Source organism: Podarcis melisellensis (genome assembly GCF_964234715.1).
Source record: "Podarcis melisellensis genome assembly, chromosome: 13".
Classification (NCBI taxonomy): domain Eukaryota; kingdom Metazoa; phylum Chordata; class Lepidosauria; order Squamata; family Lacertidae; genus Podarcis; species Podarcis melisellensis.
In genome coordinates, this window is record NC_138545.1 from 14,179,837 (window position 1) to 14,203,509 (window position 23,673).

Genomic DNA, 23,673 nt, shown 5'->3' on the forward strand with positions numbered 1-23,673 from the left:
GATACACCCAATTCTCCGTATACTTCTTCCCAACATTCCACCCATTCCCAATCAATACAGTATTAATAATAATAATAATAATAATACCACCTTGCAATCTTCTCCTGCTGTGAGCAGTTCGCCCCCTGGGAGGAACAGAGCAACAGAGACACAACCCGAGTGACTTGAGAATGTTTTCAAGACAACAGCCTCCTGCCACGACCAGAGATGGACAGATCCCATCAGGGTTCCTGCTGCCAAAACATTTCCAGCCGAGGAGAAGGAAATGGAATGGATAGAGGCATCGTGGCCTTTCATCACCTGTAAGGGGAAACAGGAGTCAAAAAAGCTGCTCCGTTCTGTAGGAGGTGCATCAAGATGGGGAACCTGTGACTCAGCAGATGTGGCTGGAGTGCAACTCTCATCTGCCCCTTCTGCCAGCAGAGGCAATCAGGGGAGTTGTGGTTGTCAGAAGTGAAATAGCAGGGATGCTTCAATTTGTAACTTAAAGGTTAATTCTGTTATCAATAAGACAGCTAACCAGGTAAGGAGGAGGCTTAGCAGGGTGACATGATTTCTAGTGAGGTAGCACATGCTCTGATTGGCTGTGTAGTTCTGAGAGAGTTTTCCCCTGTATATTTGGCTGAATATCTCCCTATTTTCTGTTTCTCAAATTATATGCTGCTTTGTTCATTTTCCTCAGTCAAGTGTTATCAGGACTTTTCTCTCCAGACTCCAGCTGTGTTATTTAAATGACTTTGCTAATAGGAGTTCTGCAACATCTGAAGATCACAGATTCTCCCATCTCTGAAATAGACTAAATCTGAAAGCTGCCTCTGTTTTCATTGTCTTGATCTCTTTAACCCACCCCTAACCAACAATATTTAGAATATTTCCCCCTTCCTCACCGAGGTCACACTCATCTCATTAGCATCCAGGACAGTGACAGTTCTGTCCCACCCTCCGGTAGCGACCAATTGACCCTCGGGGTGAAAGGCCACACAGTTCAAAGGACACAAGCAGTCTCGTTCATGTGTCAGCTGACCATGAGTAGATTCCCAGAGCTGAAAAAGAAAATTACAAACAAGCATTATCACTACTGCATACTAAAAGGATTCCTTCCCTGTTAAAAAATAAAAGTGTGTCACTACTGGCAATCCATAAGTTTTTCCCATCCCCTTAAGGAAGCGTTCTGTAATTACTTATCACACGACATACCCTGATTATGCAAGTAAACTGCTGGCAGAACTACAATCCCCAAAGTGGTTTATCAATCAATCCACATTCCCAGGGGACTCTGGAAACTGTAGCTCTGTGAGGTGTGTAGGGGTTTCCTAACAACTCTCAGCACTCTTAAACTACAGTTTCCAGAATTCTTCAACCTTTCAAACTGTTTAAAGCAGTGTAATAGTGCTCTAGCATGTGGCCTTTGTCAAAATGGCCATCATCCCCCTCAAAGCTGGGACAGAAATAAGTTGGAAAGAAAAGTTTGGAAGAGAGCAAATACCTTGAGGTGGCCATCCAGGGAGACAGTAGCGAGCAGCTTGCAGCCAGCGTTGGTGCAGCAATCCGTGATCTGGGTCTTATGGGCATCTGTGCCCATCAGCCTAAACACCCCGCGAGCAAAACGAAAAGAAGAACATGTCACTTAAAGCTGGCACCCAGCTGAGCTAGTCAAGCAATATTAAGCAAGAAGCAGGATGGAAGATACTGGAAAAATTAAGAATTAGCAAATTAGCTACAGCAGCCATTTTGGATTCGATTATCCTCAGGTCTTGCTTGCAAACTTCCTAGAGCCATGCATCTATTTGGTCAATGTGGAGAACAGGATGCTGGACTCGGGCCTGACCCAGGAATGCTCTCCTCAAAATTTCTATCCCACTATAATGAATGAATAAATAAAAATACATTTTAAACAGCCTCAGCCCAGTATCCCTGAAGGAGCATCTCCACCACCATTGTTCAGCCTGGACACTGAGGTCCAGCTCCAAGGGCCTTCTGGAGGTTCCCTCACTGTGAGAAGCGAAGTTACAGGGAACCAGGCAGAGGGCCTTCTCGGTGGTGGCGCCAGCCCTGTGGAATGCCCTCCCATCAGATGTCAAAGAAACAAACAACTATCTGACTTTTAGAAGACATCTGAAGGAAGCCCTGTTTAGGGAAGATTTTAATGTTTGATGTCTTAACATGTTTTTAATATTCTGTTGGGAGCCACCCAGAGTGGCTGGGGAAACCTAGCCTGGTGGGCAGGGTATAATAAAATTATCATCATCATCAAATCCTTGAGTGAACAGGAATGTTTTTAAACACCATTTGGATGTTGATAATGGAAAGGAAAATAAACATCATGAGGAAGAAACTTGCAGCATACATTGTTCCTGGGTCTGCCATTAATTGGTACGTGGACTGCCAGATCCTTGTCAGGAACATCTAAATCTGGGTGCCCTGCCTGCTGTTCCAGCACTACAAATCCATGGGAGACATTTCCCTCCAGCCAACCTCATGTCAGACCACCGCTGCTCATTTTGCCTCACAGGTAAATAATGAGCAGCCGTCACCATCTGTGCTGTGGAGCCGGCGCAGACCACCATTTTGGAGAGGCTTACCTGCATCCTTCCCTCAGGCTCCACAGCTCCAAGCGTCCGTTAAAGGCCCCGAGGCAGACTGTTACCTCCGACAGGAACTCACAGGCTGAGATCCCATCACAAGCACTCAGCAAGGACTTCAGTTCCTAGGTATTTGGGGAAGGGATGTGGAGCACGTCAGAACTTCAGAACAGTCTTTGTAAACCATCACACACCCACACCCACACACACGTCAATCAAGCTCCTGGGCTCACAGGTAGAAAATGCAGAAGGTCCCAGCATTCCCTGGCTGGGAATGCCACTGTCTGAAGCCCTGAATAACTGCAGCCCATCAAGTGCAGACAAGATGGGCCAGTGGTTTTTATGTTCTCCGCAAAGCGCCAATTTAGGCCTGGCAGCTACTTGGTGTGTGTTATGTGAGGGGGTGCTATTAAGTGGGACACATCAAACCAGGTTTTTACCTGCCCAGTCTCTACATCCAGGAGGTGCAGGATTCCATCAGCAGTGCCCACAGCAGCCAGTTTTCCAGAAGGGGCAATGGAGACACAAGAAGGAGTGGCAGGCAGGCTCAGGACAAGGCTGATGGGCATCAGAGGTGGGAGGGGGGGAGAGAGAGAACCAAAATAAGATCCGTGAGCCTTGCAGAAAAAGGAAAAGATGAAGTACAGAGAATACTTTGCAGAATTACCTATTGGTCTTCTGAGCTTCCTGGGGCTTGTTAGCCCATTTCAGGATAGGCCTCCCATTGTCAATGAGCTCATTCATAGCCTGAACACACAGCGACGAGCCGTGTGGTTCGTTGGCTGCCTGCTGCAGAAGCAGCAGAGGATTCTGGGAAAGCAGCCCCATGTTTCTTTGCAGGAAAGCCCGGAAGGTCCTCACAGTCTCATCGACCTCCAAGTCAGACGCAGTCTCTGAAAAGGCCAAAGAATCCTTTTTCAACGGACTGGATGAATTCACATCTCAGTATGCCCATCTGACCTGAAACGACCCTTTGCGTTTCCGCAGTGCTGCCTTGCATTCTGGCCCAGCCCAGGAGCAGCTTTGCCAATACCCAGCCTGCAAATTTCTCATCTCGGTCAGGAAGAGAGCAGCTTAGTCTTCAAACCTCTAATCCAACAGGGGGCAATGGCACTTTATGAACTGCTACCTCCATTCCAACTACTAGGGGGCATCAGTGGCTCACCATAGAGTGCGTAGGCCTCAGAGAGGCTGTGGAGGAGACCCAGCCGGACATGAGCGCTCACAAAGCTCAGGTCCGTCAGCAGAGAACCCAGCACTTCAAAGTTTTCACTTTGGGCCTAATGGACAAAAGAGTGTGGTTTAAGAAGGCATCTGCAGAGCTCACAAATTTACTTGACAGTTCTAGGCCGTAAGCTAATAATAACCGCACATAAAAAGACTGGGTGACTGGAACAGGTAGGTTGAGGATCAAAATTCCTTCCACAATGGAGAGCAATTATTGCTTTTAAAAATAAAACATTGCTTTTATGTTGCCGCACACCACTCTCAGGTTTTGCAAGAGCGTGGCATACAAATAATCTTGATAAATAAACGGGAGGATGTTCATTTCGCTGAAGGATACAGTTCAGATCCACACCGCCATACAACAGCTCTATTCTCAAGTCTCTCCACCCCGTCCCCAATTTTCGTCTTGGTAATCTTGAGATCTACAGTTGCAATCAAAATTATTCAACTCCCATTGCAAATATTATCAATATTTACAGACTGAGCTATTTGCAATGAGCAAATCAAACAAAAGCATCAATGAAATAGCTCAACACAGCAGATGCTTCAAGTGGCTTCCCTAAATTCAGCTGAAAATGCAACTTATACTGGCTTCTCCAGTCTCAATATTATTCAACATGGCCTCTTAGTTCCCCAGTCGTCAATGGCTAGCAGAGTCATCACTTACCATGTGATAGGGGAGGGCCATCAAGGCCTCTGCCTCACAGTTCTGGTTCCAGGAATCGTCCAAGCCTACCAGTTTCCACCAATGAGCTGTAAGAACAAAAGAGATGCGAGACAACAGCTCTGTTAGCACCCACTACAGGCCACTTGGCTGAACTGCAACACCCCTTGCTGACCTATTGAGCCTGCTGCCACCTAGAGATTGGTTGGAGTACTACCAAGGTCTGCTGAAAGGTGGCACATTTCAACCCGCTGATTAAAAAATAAAGGAAAAAGCAGCCAAAGACCAAGAATTCCATAGTACCAAAAAGGTGGGAAGGGTTACCTGCCAAGAGCATATGAGCTGTGTAGTCCAAGCCTGAATTCTTCAGATAGCGCCGTTCTACTGCCATCCTCAAGGGGGCGCTGGAGAGATGCAGCCGAGAGCCTGAAGGCCCTGAGGGGGAGCCACATGCCCCAAGCAAGCTGTGGGGTGACAGCAGAGAGTGATAAACCCAGCGCTCCCCAAAAACAGAGCCAGGATTTTTTGCTCTCAAAAACTACATAGGGCCAAGGATGGGAGCCTGAGTTGCAACTCCCCAATGACATTAATAATAATAATAAATTTGTTGTTGTTGTTGTTGTTGTTATCCCACCCCTCAAAGAAGCATCCATTTCTCAAGAAAATTCTCCAAAAGATTATTCTGGGGAATTTAATATCACTACTCACCCTCTCAGGCTCCGCAAGAAGTCAAAGAAGGGGGCCATGGGTTGGCTCCTGGCTTGTCTTTCGACACAGATGGCGTGCTCCATGGTGAAGTCAGTCCCATTCAGGTCCTTCAAGTCAGCAAGGATGGCGTAGAGATCTCGCTCCATGAGACCTGCAGAAGGTCACGACCACAGTCATCTATCTAAGAGTAGGCGGGGGAATCTGCGCCTTCCAGGCCTATGATTCCCAGCATCCCCCAACAACTGGCCTGATGTAGAGCAAGTGCCACTGGAACCCGAATAGCTCAGTTGGTTAAAGCATGGTGCTGGTAATGCCAAGGTTGCAAGGTCGATCCCCGTATGAGACAGCTGCATATTCCTGCATTAGAAGGAACACTCAGATCCAACTGGAGGTTGCCTGCTCTGGGGTTGTAGAGCTGAAGAGAAGCATGGCCTGGCCTCATGCATCAACCAGAGGACTATGTAGCCTGTAAGCTACTCTGAGAATCATTTAACTGGAAGGCAGGCCATCAGATAAATATAATCAGAAACACTGGCCATCTCTGCCTCAGATACATCACAGTAGGACCCTGCAGACTGGTGTGTGTGTGTGTGTGTGTGTGTTGCGGGTGGATTTTGCTGATAATAGTGCATTAGTGGTGATTTACACCAGACCATCCAAACAACATCCTGCTTTTGTTTGTCATTCTACATTGCTACCCAAGCCTGGACACTGAGGTCCAGCTCTGAGGGCCTTCTGGCGGTTCCCTCACTGCGAGAAGTGAAGTTACAGGGAACCAGGCAGAGGGCCTTCTGGGTAGTGGTGCCCGCCCTGTGGAACAACCTCCCATCAGATGTTGATGCATTGGAAGCTGTCCAGAATGGCTGGGACAACCCAGCCAAATGATAGCAAGGGTGAATCCATTGCTGAAGTCTGGAGGGGTATTCTTGTGCTATAGTGCAACAGAAAAACAATAACCCACCGCCTCCCCTGTCACATCTGTGGTATTTGAAAAGTTGAAAGGATTTCAGATTGGAAACAAAGCAATGTGTCTTTCCTGAAATATTTACAGGTAGAGGAATTATCGAAAGCAGACAATCGCCCAGAGACCATCACAAACACAAATCATCCCAAATGGCACCAAGGAAAGGATATCTGGTGTGGCCCTCACAGGCCCAATAGCCTCTGGTCTGTGCCCAATGTCACCGTTGAATTTCCCCCTTGCACAGGACTTACCGTCTCTGCTGGCCCAGAGACACACGAGGGCAACAGAAACCATCTCCTCCCCGTGATCTTGCTCCAGGCAGCCCAGCAGATGCTGCAGCAGCAAAGGAAGTGACACAGGCAGTTTCTGGATCCTCTCCGAGAGCTTGTGGATAAGGGGGGGAAGAAGGAGAAGAAACATATGATCGAACTGTGCAGAAAGACCAACTGTGAGGTCTGGAGCTATGTGATGCCTTGTCACTCCTCCTCCTCCTCCCCAACCCATGATCCGTCTCAACAGCTGCCTCACCTTCTCATACAGGGCAAAGAGCCGCAGGTCCTGAGTCAGCAGGGTCAGGTACAGAGGTTGCCGCGAGCCTCGTTTCAGGAGCACCAGCCGCATCTGTAGGGAAACAGGCGGAATCAAGAGTCTCAAAGAGTCCTCTACTTGGGCAGGGGGACGACCTCAGGCCCCAGCCCCCCCCAAAAAAGCAGCTCCCAAGCCTTTGTATTTATCCCTTGGGGCCTTTACCAGCCCCTCCGGCTGTTTTTACCTAGCTAAAATGTGTGCTTCAACTCCAATAATGCCCTTTGTTTGCCTACAGAAGGAACATGTGATTGTGTGAACGAACCAGCCTACTATACAACATGTACAGTCCACTCTGCCCACTTTCCCCGCCCACCAGTGTCATGTGGGACCCGGGAGACTGACCAGGTAGTGATGCAGCCCTTGAATCTAAAAAAGGCTCCCCATTTCCATTCTAACCACTGGATAATATATCACTGGAGGGGGAAAGCATGGGCACGACATTTTAGTACGTTTTACCCCAACCGTTCCTCCAAGCTCAAGGTGGCCCCTTTTATCCTCGCAACCATCCTTGCAAGGTAGGTTAGGCCAAGGAGAGACAGTGGCTGGCCCCAACGTCACCCAGAGAGTTACACGGCAGGGTCTGGATTTGAATCCAGGACTCGGTAGTTCTCCAGCCACTACTAGCCATCCTCTGGCTCCGAATAGCCCAGGAAAACCACTCCTTTTCTTCCCTGCTTCTTTCTCATTAATAATCAGGAAGAAACACAGGTGGAGCAACAAGCAAAGACCAACCACTTCACAGCTGATCTGGAACCTGCACTGGGATATAGGTGGTGCTCAAGAGTGAACACGGTGCAAGGAGCGAAATTATGTGCAAACACAACATTTCATTTTTCCATTTACTTGGTTGTTGAAAGCCGACTCCTCCAACTTTTTGCCATACAAGGCCAGGTCTTTGCGGACCATGGCAACTCGGTCAGGGGGGTCCAGAGGTCCAAGGGGAACGGAGAAGGCGTCCTTCCGCCGCTTGAGAGACCCAAGGAGTACAGATTCCTCAGAGATGCTGAGGACAAGGCTGACTCGCTGCAGGGAGAGTCAGAGAAAAGACAGAAGGTTCATGCAAAGAGGAGGTGCAAGGGAACTTTGGGCCATCATCTGAATGTGGCTGGTGGGAAAGGATGCATGCTATATTCACACAGGTGAGGTTAGATATAAAGCTCACCTGGGGCAGCTCCTCGGGCAGCCAATCAGAAACCAGCTGCCCACCGGCCGTGTAGGTAAGGTCAGCGCCATCCACCAAAACCACCAGAGATTGGCGTCGCTTCAAAGACAGGGCCACAGAATGGAGGAGGGAATCAAACTGGCCAACCAGCCCCCTGAAAGGAAACAGAGCAGCCTTCTTATTCTCTTACACAGAAACTTGCAGCTGAAGCAACGTCACCCCTGATAAACCAGGCTCCTCAAAATGGCCGCCATGCTAACCTGTAGCTTTTGGGCGGGGCTGGAGGATGCGCCAGCAATTTCCTCAGCTGGGCACACAGGTGGCCCAACATGACCTGGGCTTCGGCCTGATCGGGCCGGGCTTGGGTGAAGTGGGTCACAACATGGTAACTGGGAGCAGGGTCTTCTTTCTGCTGCGGGGCCTTTGCTCTGAGCACCTGGGAAAGGGCTGCCTGAGGTAAAAGGAAGACAGCAGGAGAGGAGGATTCAGCAACAGGTCCGAGTCGAGCCAAATCAGACCTGGCTAGTGTCAACCCCATAACTCATTCTCCTAGTTTTTAGTCCCTGCTAATATTGACAAACAGCAGTGTCATGCAGTAAATGAAAAGGAACCATGCAGAGTCAAAGATCCATTTTAAAAGAAAAACTTTATTGAGGCAAAAACTTCGTTCCATACAATGCACAAGCAGAGTAAGAGAGCAAAGAGATAAAGCAGCTTGCTGAGTCCAGGAATTTATCTCTCCTGGCTCCACGTGACCCTGAGTTAGTCAAAACAATATAAAGCTTCCAGAGTCTTCCAGTACAGTCCAGAATCTTCTATAAACTTCCAGTATTTTCTAGTAGTTTCTGCCCTTAGTCATGACAAATATGTGCTTTCCATGGGTTGAGGAAGTCACTATTCCCTCCGCTCTCAGGTTTCTTAATTCATTTATATCTCACCTTTCCTTCAAGCAGCTCAAGGTGATAAACATGTGTTTTCCCCTCCCTACTTTATCCTCACAACAACCCTGTGAAGTAGAGGTTAGGCCGAAAGACAAGAGGGTGGAGAAGGGGATGACTGACCCAAAGTCAACCCAGTGAACTTTCAGGGCCAAGAGCAAGATTTGAACTCTGGTCTGTGAGGTCCTAGTCAAACCCTCTTCAACACTGACCCACTTTTGATGAAAACTTTACTGCTGCTTGAAAAGAGTGGCAGAGCTGTAAAGCCCAGCAGCAATTAACATTCCCCACTGCAAGCATCCCAGTGGAATGATCCTGCAAATAGCATGCCGTCATTCCCAGGGACAATGCCAGTAAACAAAAATTTAATTTAATTTAAAAGGTAGCTAACCACACCAGCAGATTCTAGCCAGCCATTCCATTCCAGTTCCTCTATCAACCCAGTCTCCACTCCATCTCCAACCCCTACCCAGCATTCAATGAACATGCTCAGTTCCTGTTAGGACATATTGAGGTCCTCCCCTCCAGCATTTTTTGGTTTATTGTTCTTAAAGTCTCATTTTTTGTACTACCGCAAACCAAGGCATTTCCCCGACCCTGCAAATGTATCTTCTTGGTGCACGGATGGTGTTCTGGCTACCTACACACTTTGAGAATCGAGTTCACTATTAGTATCTAGTGACTCCTTCCCACCTCCAAATCTTGCTTCCTTTACTTACCAGGAAGACAGTCTTCCCTTGGCCAGGCTCTCCGCTCACAATACAGAGCTTTCCTCCACGCAGCTGGGCAGCCACAGCATGGACGAGTTTTGCCCGGGCACAAAACCTCCTCTGCTGCAACTCCTGGAAAGAGTCTTGCAGGCCAATTTCTTCCTCCTTTTCTGGTTCGTCATCGGCCAGAGTGGAGCCATCTCCCTGAGGGGGTAAGCAGGGATGGGAATGATAAGAAAGGCAGACAGGCACCCAAGGGTGATTGGTTTAAAAACAAACACCTGTGGCTTCAAAATAAAAATTTACAAGAGTGGTTGATGTTCTTCACTGTGCCTCTGAAAAGCCTCCATTATATTTCTCTCTTTACTCATTTAGTCCATCCCCCTGCAATGCAGGAAGCTTTCAGCTAACATGGACTGGAACTCATGACCTTGAGATCAAAACATATTATATTTCTTGCTGGGCATGTTGTTGATGATGTTGGGAAGGGGGATATTGGGGAACTCTTCCCACTCCATAAACTCACGATTACAGAGGATGCTTGTAGACATAACTGCTGGGAACAAGCTTCCCTCTACACAAAAAGTCCGTTAAGAAAAAAACCAAACACGCTTGCCCAGTCTTTGCTTTTTTCAGTCCTTACCTCTATAAACTGGCGCCGGAGGCATTCCCATACATCCTGCAGTACCTTGACACCGAAATCCTCAAGCCCCTTGACGTACGGCCTGCCCTGGGCTACCCCGCCCCATTGACAAACGTATCTAAAACAGAAGAAGAGAGAACCCACAAATAATGAAAACGTTTGCGGAAGGGTTATGGGATCTCTCACTGCCCCCACCAATATCACCTTCCCATCACCTGCTACATGAAGCCAAGCTGCCATGATTCTCAATGCTCTCCTTCAGGTCTCCCAGCCGGCGCTTGGCCTCCTCTGACTCAGCCACGAAATCCGCCCTCCACGTTTCTGGCACGGAGCTGCCAAGAGTGACAGAGGAGCAAAGAGGCACTAGATTACGACAGACCACAATTCTGAATCAAAGGGAAACCCACATTCTGTGAGATTTGCTTTCAAGATGCATGTTTTCAAAAGAACCTGGGTGTTTTGGTTGAAAATCCAAAGCTGGACAACCAAGAAGTTTGGATACGAGTTATACATATATGCATATACAGTCGTACCTTGGTTCTTGAATGCCCCAGAACTCGCACGTTTTGGCTCCCAAACAATAGAAAATTGGAAGTGCGTGTTCTGGCTTTTCAACTTTCTTTGGGAAGCCGACCGTCCAATGGGACTTCGTCGGCTTCTGATTGGCTGCAGGAGCTTCCTGCAGCCAACCAGAAGCTGCGCTTTGGAAGTCAAATGGACTTCTGGAACTGATTCCATTCGACTTCCGAGGTAAGACTATGTTTATTGGGGGGGGGGGTTATAGAGGGTTGAGAGAGCTCGTTGGTGTTATTGATATTGTTGTATCTTTAGTTTTAGATCTTATGATTTACATGGAAATTGTTTCCATCTGGTTGTGTACGTTTTGATGTGTTTTATTGTTTATGACTTCTGTTATGTTTGTAATCTTGTAATTATGTAACTCTTGTCATGTTGTAAGCTGCCTTGAGCGCAGTTGCAACTATGGAAAGGCGGCATACAAACAAAATTATAATGATGATGACTATAATCCATTGTTCCTCCTAAGCCATGCCTTCCTTCAAAGGAACCAGTCAGGAAAACAGTTTGCTTTGCAACAAACATGTACCGGTTCAATCTCCCTTTTATGATGGGAGTTGCTTGTGATCAGCAATTCTACAGTCACACCATATATGCAATTTAACAATGGAAGGGAAATTTGTCACCCCAATTATTTCAGATGTCTTTCATTCTCTTCTTGTGGGCCTACAGCTAGAGGAATCTCAGGCCATGTTACAAATCAGATTTAACATCTTTCCAAACCATTTTGTAGCTTTGCTTGTACATATCATGGTTGCATACCAAGGGATACTGGAAAAATGTGATTCTGCAAGCACATGCAAAACAAGAGATACCCAAGAGACAAGAAAGCCAATGAATTAAATTCTCAGCACCTCTCACAAGAGTTGCAATCCTCTGAGACTAGCACAAACAGCATAGCTATAACCAGAGTGTATGTTTAGAGCAGAGGTGTTGTCACAGTACAGTACTGTACTCTGTAGGGAGTGGAGCTTCAGGACCCTGGACAGCTCCTTGCCTCCCAGCAGAAGCACTAAAAATGGTATGCACATATGCACAAGTGTGTTTTTAATGTCCATAATGTATGTCAGATGTAAAGCTTGAGTGTTGTAGTGGAGACAGAGTAAGATCAGGGAAACATGGGATTCAAATCCCCACTCAACCACAATGCTCTTGAGCCAGTTGCTATCTCTCGCCCAGACCTACTTTGCAGGGCTGTTATGAAGATTTTGAACTTGGTACCCAGAGTAGAGAAGAGAAGGCCTGCGGGGCCCACAAAAACTTACTAAGAATAATAAGAAGAATTTGGATTTGATACCCCGCTTTATCACTACCCGAAGGAGTCTCAAAGCGGCTAACAATCTCCTTTCCCTTCCTCCTCCACAACAAACACTCTGTGAAGTGAGTGAGGTCACCCAGCAGCTGCATGTGGAGGAGCGGATACGCGAACCCAGTTCACCACATTACGAGTCTACTGCTCTTAACATCCCCCCAAAAATTTTTCTGATCCCTTCCCCCACAGGTCTACACATCTCTAATCCCGATGTCCTTAGAGAAACAGAGTAAATGAATAAAATCAAGATTCTGTTAAGCACAACTCACAGGAAGACCAAAAGGGAGGGATCAATGGAACACAGCCCCATCCACAAGCCCAATCCTACAGTTTCACCAGACGCTCACACAATTCAAAGCATTTTGTCTACAGCCAACAAAGAAGACTAGAGATCTGACGGGCTTACTTTACTCAAAAGAAACACATGAATCTTCAGGATGCACGATTCTCCTCCAGAATGCCAAATTTCAGCCCAACGTGGCATCTGGAAAATGTTGCACCAAAACCAAGTGCAATTTCCATTGGGATCAGCAAATAACCAGAGTTGGAAAGTACCACGAGGGTCATCGAGTCCAACCCGCTCTGCAATGCAGGAATCTTTTGCCCAACACGGAACTCGAACCCGTGACCCTGAGATTAAGAGTGTCATGCTCTGCCGACTGAACTATAAAGCAGAACGAAACTAATGGTGCTTTTGAGCAATAACTATCATAGGTTATGGCAGGTTAATTGATTTTTTAAAAAACAAACATTAAGCTACACTACATTACAGGCATATGGAAATATTTTAAAACAAAATGCATTACTCAAGAAAGTCTGGCTGCCGGAGGTAGAAGAAGCTCCTGGACGGTGCAGCAGGGTTCTCACAACCGTTCAGGAACTGAACCACCTCCAGCTCAGTGATGGAGCGGCCCACTGGGTAAGACTTCACCTGCAGAGACAACATACAATCTTTGCAACACGCAACCTGAAGGACTCCTAAGAGCCAGTTTGAGGTCATCTTCTCTTTGACTGCATTCTTGCTCTTTTAATGTCAGGTTCTCCCTCACATCCTCTTCCCCTTCCCATTGAAGTTTAGTCGGATTCAACATTCTCTGCCTGCTAGCGCAAGGGTGGATTCTAATGTGCAACGGCTGTGCTTGCAGGAAATAATCGAACAACAGGCTGTGCAAAGTTACCAGCTACCTGACTACTATGCATTCTCTCGTGTGACAATGTTCCACTGGAGCAAAACATTTTCACGGTGGTACAAGTATCCCCCAAAGTGACTTTAATATAGAGCTGCATTAGAAACAACCCTAAGTCTCCTGGGGCAGCAAATTCATTAAAATATATATATATTTATCCTGCAATGTGTTATATCCATGGACAGTATTCCCTTTGATAGGGAATACTGAGAAGGTTGCTAACAGAATGAGGGAAGCAGGGACACGCCAAGAGAGATCAGCATCTTTTGCCACTTCCTTGCTTACTGTTCCCATTCCACACGGTCATTCGAAAACTAAGAATTGATACCAGAGTTTACTTACTGTATTTTTCCATCTATAAGATGCCCTCATGTATAAGATGCCCTCTATTTTGGGGGACTCAGATTTAAGAAAATGGGGGGAGATGACCCAGAGTATAAGACGCCCCCTAATTTTCGACATTTTTAAGGGGGGGGGACCTAGTCTTATACATGGAAAAATACGTGGTTCCTTCTCCCTCTCCCAATTAGTATTCTTTCTGTGCCATGCCTTTCCAAGGCTAAGAATAGGGAGTGTATTCTTTTCACAGTTCTGTAAGCTATGCTGGGAAAACCCTTCAGGAACAGACATGCACATACCAGAATGCTATTCATGGGACAAGCAGCAAAATTTCTATCTTGTGTATGAAAAGGAGAAAACTGCTAACCAGCCTGTGCCCATTTTGTTTGGGAAAGAATGCTTCCTCCTGGTCCCTAAGTGCTACTGAGCAGCACTAGAACTGGCTAACTCACAGTCTCTTCACTCACCCACTCAAAATGGGCTTCATCTGGCAAGGAATACTCCGTAGGGACGTGGCCGTACCGCTCCCCAAGGATCCCAATGAACAGCTGACTCCGACAGACTTCTGACAAGCAGAGCTCCAGCTGCCTAGAGAGATAATGAACCTTTAGAACATCTGTCTGCTGAACCTCCAATCCCACCGCCGCCTTCCTAAATGCATTTATAGGAGACAGTTACACAGGGAAGAAAAACAGGTCAAGGTGTTCTGAAAGAACTCCCATGCTGCCTTGCTTCCGATGCACAGAAATTTTTGCTGCTGTGTTTTCTTTATTCGCTCAGTCAATAGGGGAAAGGCCACAGTCCAGTGGTAGGGCACCAGTTTTGTGTGCAGAAGGTCCCAAGTTCAACCCTGGCATCTCCAGGGAGGGCTGGAGAGACTTCCTGCCCCAAACCCTGGAGAGCTGCTGCCAAGTCAGTGTAGACTGTACTAAGTTAGAGGACCAAAGGTGTGGCTCAGTATAAGGCAGCTCCCCATGTCACTTTTCCAAAGAACAAATTCAAAAAGATCTCCCCAACTGCACAAGAGAAATTACGGACATGAGACTGGGGGTGGGCATCAGGCTCCGGCCCAAACATTAGGCAAAGTGATGCAGCTGCCTCAGGCAGAAGGAAAGAAGGACTGGAGGAGTAGAACTGTGTATGTACCACATGGCCTGCCCTCTACCCTGTAAGCTAGGCTACTACTCTCCAAGTGTAGTCAAAGGGTCCTGTGCTAAACTAAAATTCAACTATCAGACAAGCTGACTTACAACTGAGGAAGTTTGGAGCACCCCCAAATAACCCTGGTCTTTCCCCTCCTCTCCTCATACTTGTTCTGCTGGCTCTCATGCTCAGTGATCCCCCAGCGGAGGTCGATGTCCTCTATCGCCAGGCAGAACTGGGCTGCCCGGGCTCGTAGCTCAGGGAAGACGGAGCGGATCAGCAGGTCCCGTTCGCCGTGCATGTCGCGGAAGGTGGAGGAGACAAAAATCTTGATGGAGCGCCACCTGTGAGGGAAATGATTCAGGATACAAAAGGAGTTATAACCCTGAGAGGTCTAAACACCACAAGTGCCCACTCAGCCATTTTGATCAGGCATGTGCCTTTGCTGTACAGTTGTACCTTGGAAGGCGAACAAAATCCATTCTGGACGTCCTTTTGACTTCAAAAACATCCGGGAACCAAGGCGCAGCTTCCGATTGGCTGCAGGAAGCTCCTGCTGCCAATTGGAAGCCATGGAAACCCTGCTGGATGTTCAGCTTCCAAAAATAGTTCGCGAACCAGAACAGTCACTTCCAGGTTTGTGGCGTTTGGGAGCCAAAACATTTGAGAACTAAGCTGTTTGAAAACCAAGGTATGACTGTACTGTTTTTGCTGCCTGCTAAATACATTTTTGTTTAGCCTGTTCAGTTTGTAGAATGTGGACTAGCATTTAATGTGGATTTTAACTTATAGTTGATTTTAAATTTTTTGGATGTTTTAAATAGTTGTTTTTAACCTGCTATTCCTCCTGTGAACAGCTTCGAGGTTGCTGTTGGTTTTTTTTACAATCAAGCAGTATATAAATTTTACGAAGCTCCACTTGTAGGGCAACCCATACATAAACCTCAGTTCACAGTTACCTGCTCTTGGGGGGTGGTATCAAGGAGGCAACCCCAGTTTCCACCTCAGCCGCCACCGCCCTCTGCTTCTTGGGCAGGCCATGGAGCTCGTCGGCCTTCCCAACGTGCTCTAGGAACCGGGAGTTGCCACATTCGGCCATAAACCTGCAAAATACAGAAAGGGGTTATTAATCCAGCACAAAATGCAAAAAACCCCCCCCCACAAAACCCAAAATGAACAAGGTGCTTCTCAGGTTTCTGTTTCCATGGCTGGCTGCATGCCAAACTGCTAGTAGCCACCAGCCTTCAATGCTCATAAACACACACTTTAAAAAAATCATTTTCTGGCTTTCAGCAGAATTAATCCTCAGCTATCCAAAGGAACAAAGACGGCTGAAGTTCTCTCAGTAAATACACATTGGTAAATAGTGTCCTGCCAGCCAGCATTTCCTCTGCATTTGCTCAGTTCTGAGACTCACCTGAGCACTTGCTCATTGAACCCGCTTATCACAACATTCCTGGAACCGGACGTACTTGGATTCCTAAAATTGAATAGGGGAAGGAACAGTACTCAGTAAAGTTTATGGGGTGTGTTCCACCAGATCCCCCCCCCATGCTTCCCCCCCCCCACTCTTTCTAATGCTCCAAACCCAGGCAGAGCTTTAAAAAATAAAAATAAAAGTGGGAAATGCAAGTACCGTATATTTCCGTGTATAAGACGAGGTTATTTTATTAGAAAAAAATGCTAAAAATTTGGGGTCGTCTTATACATGGATAGTGAAGGATGGGACAGGCGATTCGTGGGTGCCTCGAGCAGGAGATTGTCAGCGGTGTTTAAGGGGGTGAATGGTGGCTGCGGCAAGCTCTGTTTGCGATTTGCTGCTGCTGAGGCAACCGGGCGTGCGATTGGCGGCTACTGGCTTCGTGGATGTGTGTGATTGGCAGCGGCGGTTTGGTGGGTGAGCAATTGTCTGCAATCCCCCCCCCCCAAGCTCAACAACTGTGGGCAATCTCCCCCCCAAAAAAAGCTCAATAACTCTGGGCAATCTTCCCCCAGAAATAGGGGTCGTGTTATACACGGAAAAAATACGGTATATTAATGGGAAGCTGCCTACTACATAAGGGCAGAAAGTATTTCAATAAATGACCTCATTAGTTAATAAATAGTTTGAGATACAATTAAACAGTGATAGAATTAAATGACTGATTGATTGATTAATTAACTGAATGAAATGATACAATTAAAAATGACTGATTTTTCTATGTTTTTAGCAGTTCCTGTAAGATGTCTTGAGTCCCGTCAGGGGAAAAAATAAATATATAATAATTATCTTCAAAGAAGGGTTGCAGCTCTCTCTACCAAGGCGGGGGGCAGGGGAGAGGCAGTGATATGGGGGGGGGGGAAAGCTCCTATTGGCCAGTAATGTACATGAAGAACTTGGATACATTTACTTAAGAACATGATGCTATCACTCTTCCCAAGAGCACTGGATTAAGTGGATGGGATTGGGAAAGACTAATAGCTGAAGCAGATTTCCAAAGCTAAGCAGGGTATGTTATGGTTTCAAAATGGATGGGGGAACCACATGTTGAGATTCCTGCATTGGAGGGGGGGGGGAATTGAACTAGATAATTCTTAGGGTCCCCCCATCCAACCCTACAGTTCTAAGATTGATTATATGCTCCGGTTCAGTATAAGGCAGCTTTCCTAGTCCCCGCGATTTCTCCCCCACTTACGCTGCATTCGCACAGACATTGACAAAGAGGCAGTCGGAGGACACATGGTGGCGATACAGCCAAAGGGCAGAGCCAAGGAGCGGGACGTGGGGCTCAGCGCTCAGAAGAAGAATTCTGTCCACCTGGCGTGGGAGAAGTGAGAAGCAAGCAAGCAGGAATCAGGAACTTGTAGGAAACCAGAAACCCCATCAGCAGCCCAAAGCAAATCGCCTGAGCGCATGACTCATCTCCACAGGGCCTTCCCCATTAACCGGCAGTGTTCACTGGTGAACTGAAATTAAATCATTCAGCAGCTGCGCTCTGCAAAAGCATGGAAAGCACGGAGGAGTTGGGACACCACACCAAGGCTCTCTGTTGCCAAAGGAGATACACAGATCTGCTAACACTACCCTAGAAGAGCATTGTCTATGGTTCATTGCATCAGGGCCACACCACCCCCTCGCTGTCACTGCCCAAAGGGTCATCATTCTACAGCCCAGCACGCTGCTTCCAAAAGAGGACAGCCTTGGGGAGGCTCACTGCACAAGGGGAGTGGCTGTTGCTGTTTGGCAGCATCACTCCTGAAGTCAGAAGTGGGCTGCCCTCTCAGCACTGTTCATAAACCCACCTCCTCCCATTTATACAGGCTGCCCAACAACATAGTTCTCTGGGCACATCACAAGTGACAGAAGAATAAAGCAGAGCTTTAAAATGCAAAAAACAAAGCCCAAAAGGAGCTCCTTTCGAAAGAAGGATATAAATTTGATCAATAAATGGAAGTGTGACACTTTTTTAACCCAAAGAGAGAAATGTAAGTCCTCATATGAAGAGGATCCCAAATTATTTTTAAATGCCTAGGTGAATAAATGGGTCTTCACCTAGCACTAAAAGCACAAACTAATGTCTGGTGTGGTACAAGGTAGGTTCAGACGCAACCATTTAAAAAGCACCCGCCGTTAAAGCAGGCAGCATGTTTTATTATATATGTTATAAAAATTGCAAATGGCAGACTCCATCCAATAAGATTCATTTGTTGGCAATACTAAAAGCTTTGTATTGTTGCCTGGAAGAGATACTGTGCATTATGGTTTCAATGTGCGCCACCTTTCAGAGATTTTCACTCTGAAAGGCTGCATATAAATGAATTCCAATGCTGTATTTGCTGTAACAGATATACGTACCACTTATAAAGTAAATGAAGGACTGCTCTATTGAGTCGTGTTCAAATTCAAATCAATTAGCTAACCCCTTCCTTTCATTCTTAAGGTAGCCACCCAAATAAAGAGGTTGTAGTCAATTAATTCATCCACAGTGCAAGCCCAGAGACTCACCTTTTGGCGGCGAGCGATGAGGTCCATGATGACGTCTCTGGCTCTGTGATCCTCTTCGTAGTTGTAGTATGCATTCTAGCAGTGGAAGCAAACAAAACAGGGACAGTGAGCAGGTGCAGAAAGCCCCAGATTCAAGCCTTGGCATCTCTGGGTAGGGCTGGGAGAGACACACCCCCCCCCCGGCCCGGCTCCCCATCTGAAATCCTGGAGAGCTGTTGCCAGTCACTACTGTGGACAACCTTAGCTAGATGGAACAACGGTCTGGGGGCTCAGTGTTAAGAGATGCTTCTTGGGTTCCTGAGGTAAGGCCTGTTGCGCCTAGAAGCAGCGGGCAAGCCTTCCTTGTGAGAAAAGGGAAACCCAGTTGAAAAAGACTCTCACACAGGAAATACTGCAAGCACAAACTCCCATGATGTTTTATAATTTGGGGGGGGGCGCAATAAAAAAACATACATTGCAAAACCAGCACAGACGGAGTGCTTTTTGAGGGCTCCTGTGCACGTTTTTGTTGTTGAAAAAATAGTTTTATTAAAAAGTATGTGCATTGTCTCCATTTTCAGGTCGTAAGAGCTTCTACAGATCAGTTACATTCAATGTGAGATATTGAATAATGCTGTAATGCTTAAGATGCTGTATACAGTACAAAGTTGGGGGAGAAGAAAGGTGGGGAGAGAGGGAAGTTGACTAAACTTTTGGTTGGGTCAGAGGGTCACCCTTGGCCAACCTTCTACATGCTGCACTAAAGCAGTCGTGTCCAAAACAAAAAACAAAAACCCAGGTGCGTGCACACACACACACCTAGAGAGAGACTGTCCTCTTTCTCAGCTAATTTGCATCTATTTTTTCTTTTTTAAATGTTGTTCAGGTGCTATGCTCAGTGGTGGCATTTTGCCAAAACAAAAAAGGGAGGCTGCAACAGGGGCCTAAGGTTTGTCATCCCTCCTTTTTTAAAAAATAAATAAATATATGGAACACTTCCTCTTTGCAAGCTCAAACGCAAACAGCTCAGCTCCATTTTAAACTTATCCCTTGTGATCTGGGATGCAAAGTTCGTAAAGAACATCCCCTTAAGAAACTGAAAATGCCAGGTAAGTACAGAAAGGGGTAGGGAGATGTGACCGATTCTCTCCCATATTATGATTTGCTTAATTCTATTTTGCAACGAGGCAATTGCAGCTCAGTGGCAGAACACATGCTTGGTATGCAGAAGGTCCCAGGTTCCAGCCTGGGCTCTCCCAGAAGGGCTAGGAGAGGACCCTCTATGAACTGCTATCTGCCAATCAGCAGGTGGATCAATGGGCTGACTCAGTTTCCTATCTTCCTCATCTGTTATGATTCAGGACCTGGGGGAAGGAAGAGGATTAAGGCTGCCTTGGGGAGTCACACCCTTGGACCAGGAAAATGAACTCCACACAGACCCCAATTCCAGGTCTTACCAAATCTCGCAGAGCTTGCACATCCGTCAGCACAGAGCCCGTCATGGCAGCAGGCCTGAATTCTTGTCCTTCGTAGCTGAAGAGAATCTGGGCTTCCTCCGACGCAAAATGCACCATGGAACCCAACAGCATGGCCACGTCCAGCTTCTGGAGGAGAGACAGTAAGTCTTTCCTTTAAAGCTCTGGTCCTTTTGAAGGCCTCCCTTATGGCTGGAGAAGCAGTCGCCTCAACATGCCCAATATTCGTTTGGCTCTAATGCGGAAAAAGCCAAACGGCTTCCAGGAGATCTGTTCACTGAGCACCCACATTTATTTGCTTCTGGGGAGTCTGACAAGACGAAGTCGTGTCAAGCAACTAAGGAGCCCTTATTCCACACTTCCCTTGTCACACAAGGATTTTGGGGGGAGGGGAGGGGAGTGAAGCACGTCTGCAACACTCCAAACCTACTTTAATTGCTGGTATTGGCACGTGACTGAATCCCACCTAAAAGCAGCTGCAGTCTGGAAGCAACCCTCAATTATCCTAGATATAATTATATCTGCCAGAGGCAAGCTCAAATTGCCAGTGGATTTGCCAGGAAGAAATTTCAGGAGTCCGTTTTACACGTGATAATCTTGCAGCTTCCAGACACAGGTTTTTAAATTAAGGGACTGGCAGGAATCATTTTGCTGCAGAAACTGGCCTCTGAGCTGGTGTTGTGTGAAAAATAAGAAGTTTTTGGGCCTACCAAGCTGAAAATTCTCTTTTACTGACCAGAGGATTTTATTACTCATCAATCAACATTACCTTTTCCTGTACCGTTTCATTTTTTAATTATTATTTTCTTTTATTGATAAACAACAACAAAAATGTAACAACTGAGGATTACAGCTGTTTTAAAAATTAGGTTATAAGCCACCATCTGCAATTATTTTTAAGTCAAACAGAGGGGGTACAAATACTAAAATAATAAATATTTGAAGATTAAATGAATCGAATGTACAGTTCCTGCAAAAAACTGGTACATTTTGCTGGAAATCTGGTAGTACCGGGGGGGGGGGGGGGGAGAGACACACCTGTTCAGCCAAGCAGTTGCCCGAACTTAGGATTTCTTATTGTTTTACCTGATTTGTCATGCTTTTAAACTAGTTCATTTACACATTTTAAACTAAAGATGTTTTAATGCTCTGATGAATTAGTATTATGCATTTCAATCAGGTATGGGTTTTAGGATTGATTTTACATTTGTAAACCGCTTTAGAAGCCATTCGGTATGAAAGCGGCATACAAATGAATTAATAATAATCAGTGGATCCGAAGCCAACGACAAGCAGAGTCAACTAGTTAAAGGTTTCCCCTCCCTCCTGAGTTCTACGAGGGCAATATAGAGAATTCAGAAGGAAGGTGGCAGCCAGGGACACCCTCTAGGCTGGTTTTAAGAAAGGAAATAGGCAAGTGGGAGGGACAAGCGAGGTTGGCAAGGAAGTGTCCCATTTGCCCTAACGCAGCTCCTGTTGTGGAACGAGTCAACAGGGAAGGGAAAACAGAGAGAAAGGTTGCTTTTAAGATGAACAAACCGTAAGGGGGAGAGAGGCCCGTCCAGTGTCATCCTGCCCATTGGTGTTGGGGCAGCAGAGACCCTGGGCCTTCACGTAGGGCTGAAACATGTCTGAGTTTTTTATCAGGATGAGGGTACGGCCAGGGATGGGGGGCAGATTGTGCCGAACGGCAATGTGGATTGCTTTCTCCAGAGCCTCCTGGTAGCGTTGCAGGAGAGCGTGGCTGCAGCGAATCTCTCTGTAAAGGAAGACAGACCAACAAATGAACACACACATGCCAGTCAACACCTGAGCCACCACTGCAATGATGGAAGCTTCCTCTGTAGTGTTTTGCAGCAAAGTGAGATGGAGTGGTTTTTTTTATTTAAAAGAGTAGGTGAAATGTATAAACAACCTTGAATGTGTCTATTAACAAAAAAAAGACAATAGCTATGCCACAGTACTCTTCACTCCAAGTACCCCTCTATATCGGACCTCACATCCACATCTATTCCAGCATCCTTTTCTCACAGCGGCTGACCAGACAGACGCCCACTGGATGGTTAAATCCAGTCAAGGGTGACTACGGGATTGCGGCGCTCATCTCGCTTTCAGGCCGAGGGAGCCGGCATTTGTCCACAGACAGCTTTCCAGGTCATGACTAAACCACTTCTGGCGCAACGGAACACTGTGACGGAAACCAGAGCGTATGGAAATGCCATTTACCTTCCCGCTGCAGCGGTACCTATTTATCTACTTGCACTGGTGTGCTTTCGAACTGCTAGGTTGGCAGGAGCTGAGACAGAGCAACAGGAGCTCAACCCATCACGGGGATTTGAACCGCCGACCTTCCGATCAGCAAGCCCAAGAAGCTCAGTGATTTAGACCACAGTGCCACCCACGCACAAAACCCCTCTCCCCTCCTGTAATTCCCAGCAACTGATATCCAGAGGTATACTTCTTCCAACAGTGAAGGGAGTAACATAGCATTATCCCCCTCCAGGATTTGTCTAATCCTGTTGATAGCTAAAAATGAAACTCCCATATTCCATTGCAATGCATCTCTGGGTCAAAGAGGCTGGAGACAGAAGGCCCCGCCTCCAAGCATCTCGGAAGCATTTGATTGGCTGCTGTTGGCAGGATGCTGGGCAAGAGTGACATTTTGCCTCCTTGTGGAAGCACGTACTTCCCCTCTTGCTTCCCTGCACTTCTGATGTGAACAGACCGCCTCTCACTTCTCACCACACAGCCAACCCCATCAATACCTGGCCTTCAGTAGTTTCCTCTTCTCGCGCTTCACCATACTGAAGATAACAGGGATCTCCAGACACCCACGCAGGCTTCGCCGTGTCCAAGATAGCGATGACCTCCCATAGGAGATGTTCAGCCCATGTCGCTGTATGATCTTGAGGATGATGTCTTTGTTGCTAGGGAAGGGGGTCTCTGTAGGGAAGGGGGAAAGAGAGGGGGCTGGTAAGGTGTTTATCCCAGCCAGCAACTTCTAGCCCACCCGCTCCCTCCGAAGGCTGCTGCAAATTTGTACAACCTACAGAAAACCTAGCTGCCCTTGCTGTCATACTAACTCACCCACCCCACTCAGGTGCCTTGAAAGTCACTCAGCCAAACTCCTTCATCAATCCCTTCTGCTGTTCTCACTTTCATAGAAGTCCCCCTCACCATCAACCTTCCCTCTCTGCTATTTTCCCTGTGCCGCAGTCAGATCACCAACACCTGAGGCCAGCAGTGTTGCATTTCATATCTAGGGTGTTGTTGTTTAGTCATGTCCGACTCTTCATGACCCCATGGACCAGAGCACGCCAGGCTTCCACTGCCTCCCGCAGTTTGGTCAAACTCATGCTGGTAGCTTCAAGAACACTGTCCAACCATCTTGTCCTCTGTCGTCCCCTTCTCCTTGTGCCCTCCATCTTTCCCAACATCAGGGTCTTTTCCAGGGAGTCTTCTCTTCTCATGAGGTGGCCAAAGTATTGGAG

General features: G+C 46.9%; 1 protein-coding gene across 5 annotated transcripts in view; it reads right to left on the bottom strand.

The window, feature by feature from the left end:
* TEP1 (telomerase associated protein 1) overlaps positions 1 to 23,673 on the bottom strand; it is a 51,326-nt gene that overhangs the window by 13,525 nt on the left and 14,128 nt on the right. For all 5 annotated transcript variants that reach the window (XM_081883566.1, XM_081883564.1, XM_081883565.1 and 2 more), the window contains exons 13-40: positions 22,948 to 23,125; positions 21,722 to 21,941; positions 20,165 to 20,311; positions 18,729 to 18,803; positions 17,419 to 17,540; positions 16,161 to 16,223; positions 15,703 to 15,846; positions 14,911 to 15,087; positions 14,068 to 14,188; positions 12,881 to 13,005; positions 10,402 to 10,518; positions 10,187 to 10,304; positions 9,553 to 9,747; positions 8,156 to 8,346; positions 7,896 to 8,049; positions 7,577 to 7,756; positions 6,674 to 6,766; positions 6,397 to 6,529; positions 5,182 to 5,332; positions 4,798 to 4,937; positions 4,477 to 4,562; positions 3,748 to 3,862; positions 3,250 to 3,475; positions 3,023 to 3,140; positions 2,583 to 2,707; positions 1,487 to 1,586; positions 888 to 1,043; positions 91 to 300 (exon numbers count right to left, since the gene is read on the bottom strand). In XM_081883566.1, the coding sequence (XP_081739692.1) occupies positions 91 to 300; positions 888 to 1,043; positions 1,487 to 1,586; positions 2,583 to 2,707; positions 3,023 to 3,140; positions 3,250 to 3,475; positions 3,748 to 3,862; positions 4,477 to 4,562; positions 4,798 to 4,937; positions 5,182 to 5,332; positions 6,397 to 6,529; positions 6,674 to 6,766; positions 7,577 to 7,756; positions 7,896 to 8,049; positions 8,156 to 8,346; positions 9,553 to 9,747; positions 10,187 to 10,304; positions 10,402 to 10,518; positions 12,881 to 13,005; positions 14,068 to 14,188; positions 14,911 to 15,087; positions 15,703 to 15,846; positions 16,161 to 16,223; positions 17,419 to 17,540; positions 18,729 to 18,803; positions 20,165 to 20,311; positions 21,722 to 21,941; positions 22,948 to 23,125 (3,980 nt within the window). The remainder of the gene's footprint in view (positions 1 to 90; positions 301 to 887; positions 1,044 to 1,486; positions 1,587 to 2,582; positions 2,708 to 3,022; positions 3,141 to 3,249; positions 3,476 to 3,747; positions 3,863 to 4,476; positions 4,563 to 4,797; positions 4,938 to 5,181; positions 5,333 to 6,396; positions 6,530 to 6,673; positions 6,767 to 7,576; positions 7,757 to 7,895; positions 8,050 to 8,155; positions 8,347 to 9,552; positions 9,748 to 10,186; positions 10,305 to 10,401; positions 10,519 to 12,880; positions 13,006 to 14,067; positions 14,189 to 14,910; positions 15,088 to 15,702; positions 15,847 to 16,160; positions 16,224 to 17,418; positions 17,541 to 18,728; positions 18,804 to 20,164; positions 20,312 to 21,721; positions 21,942 to 22,947; positions 23,126 to 23,673) is intronic.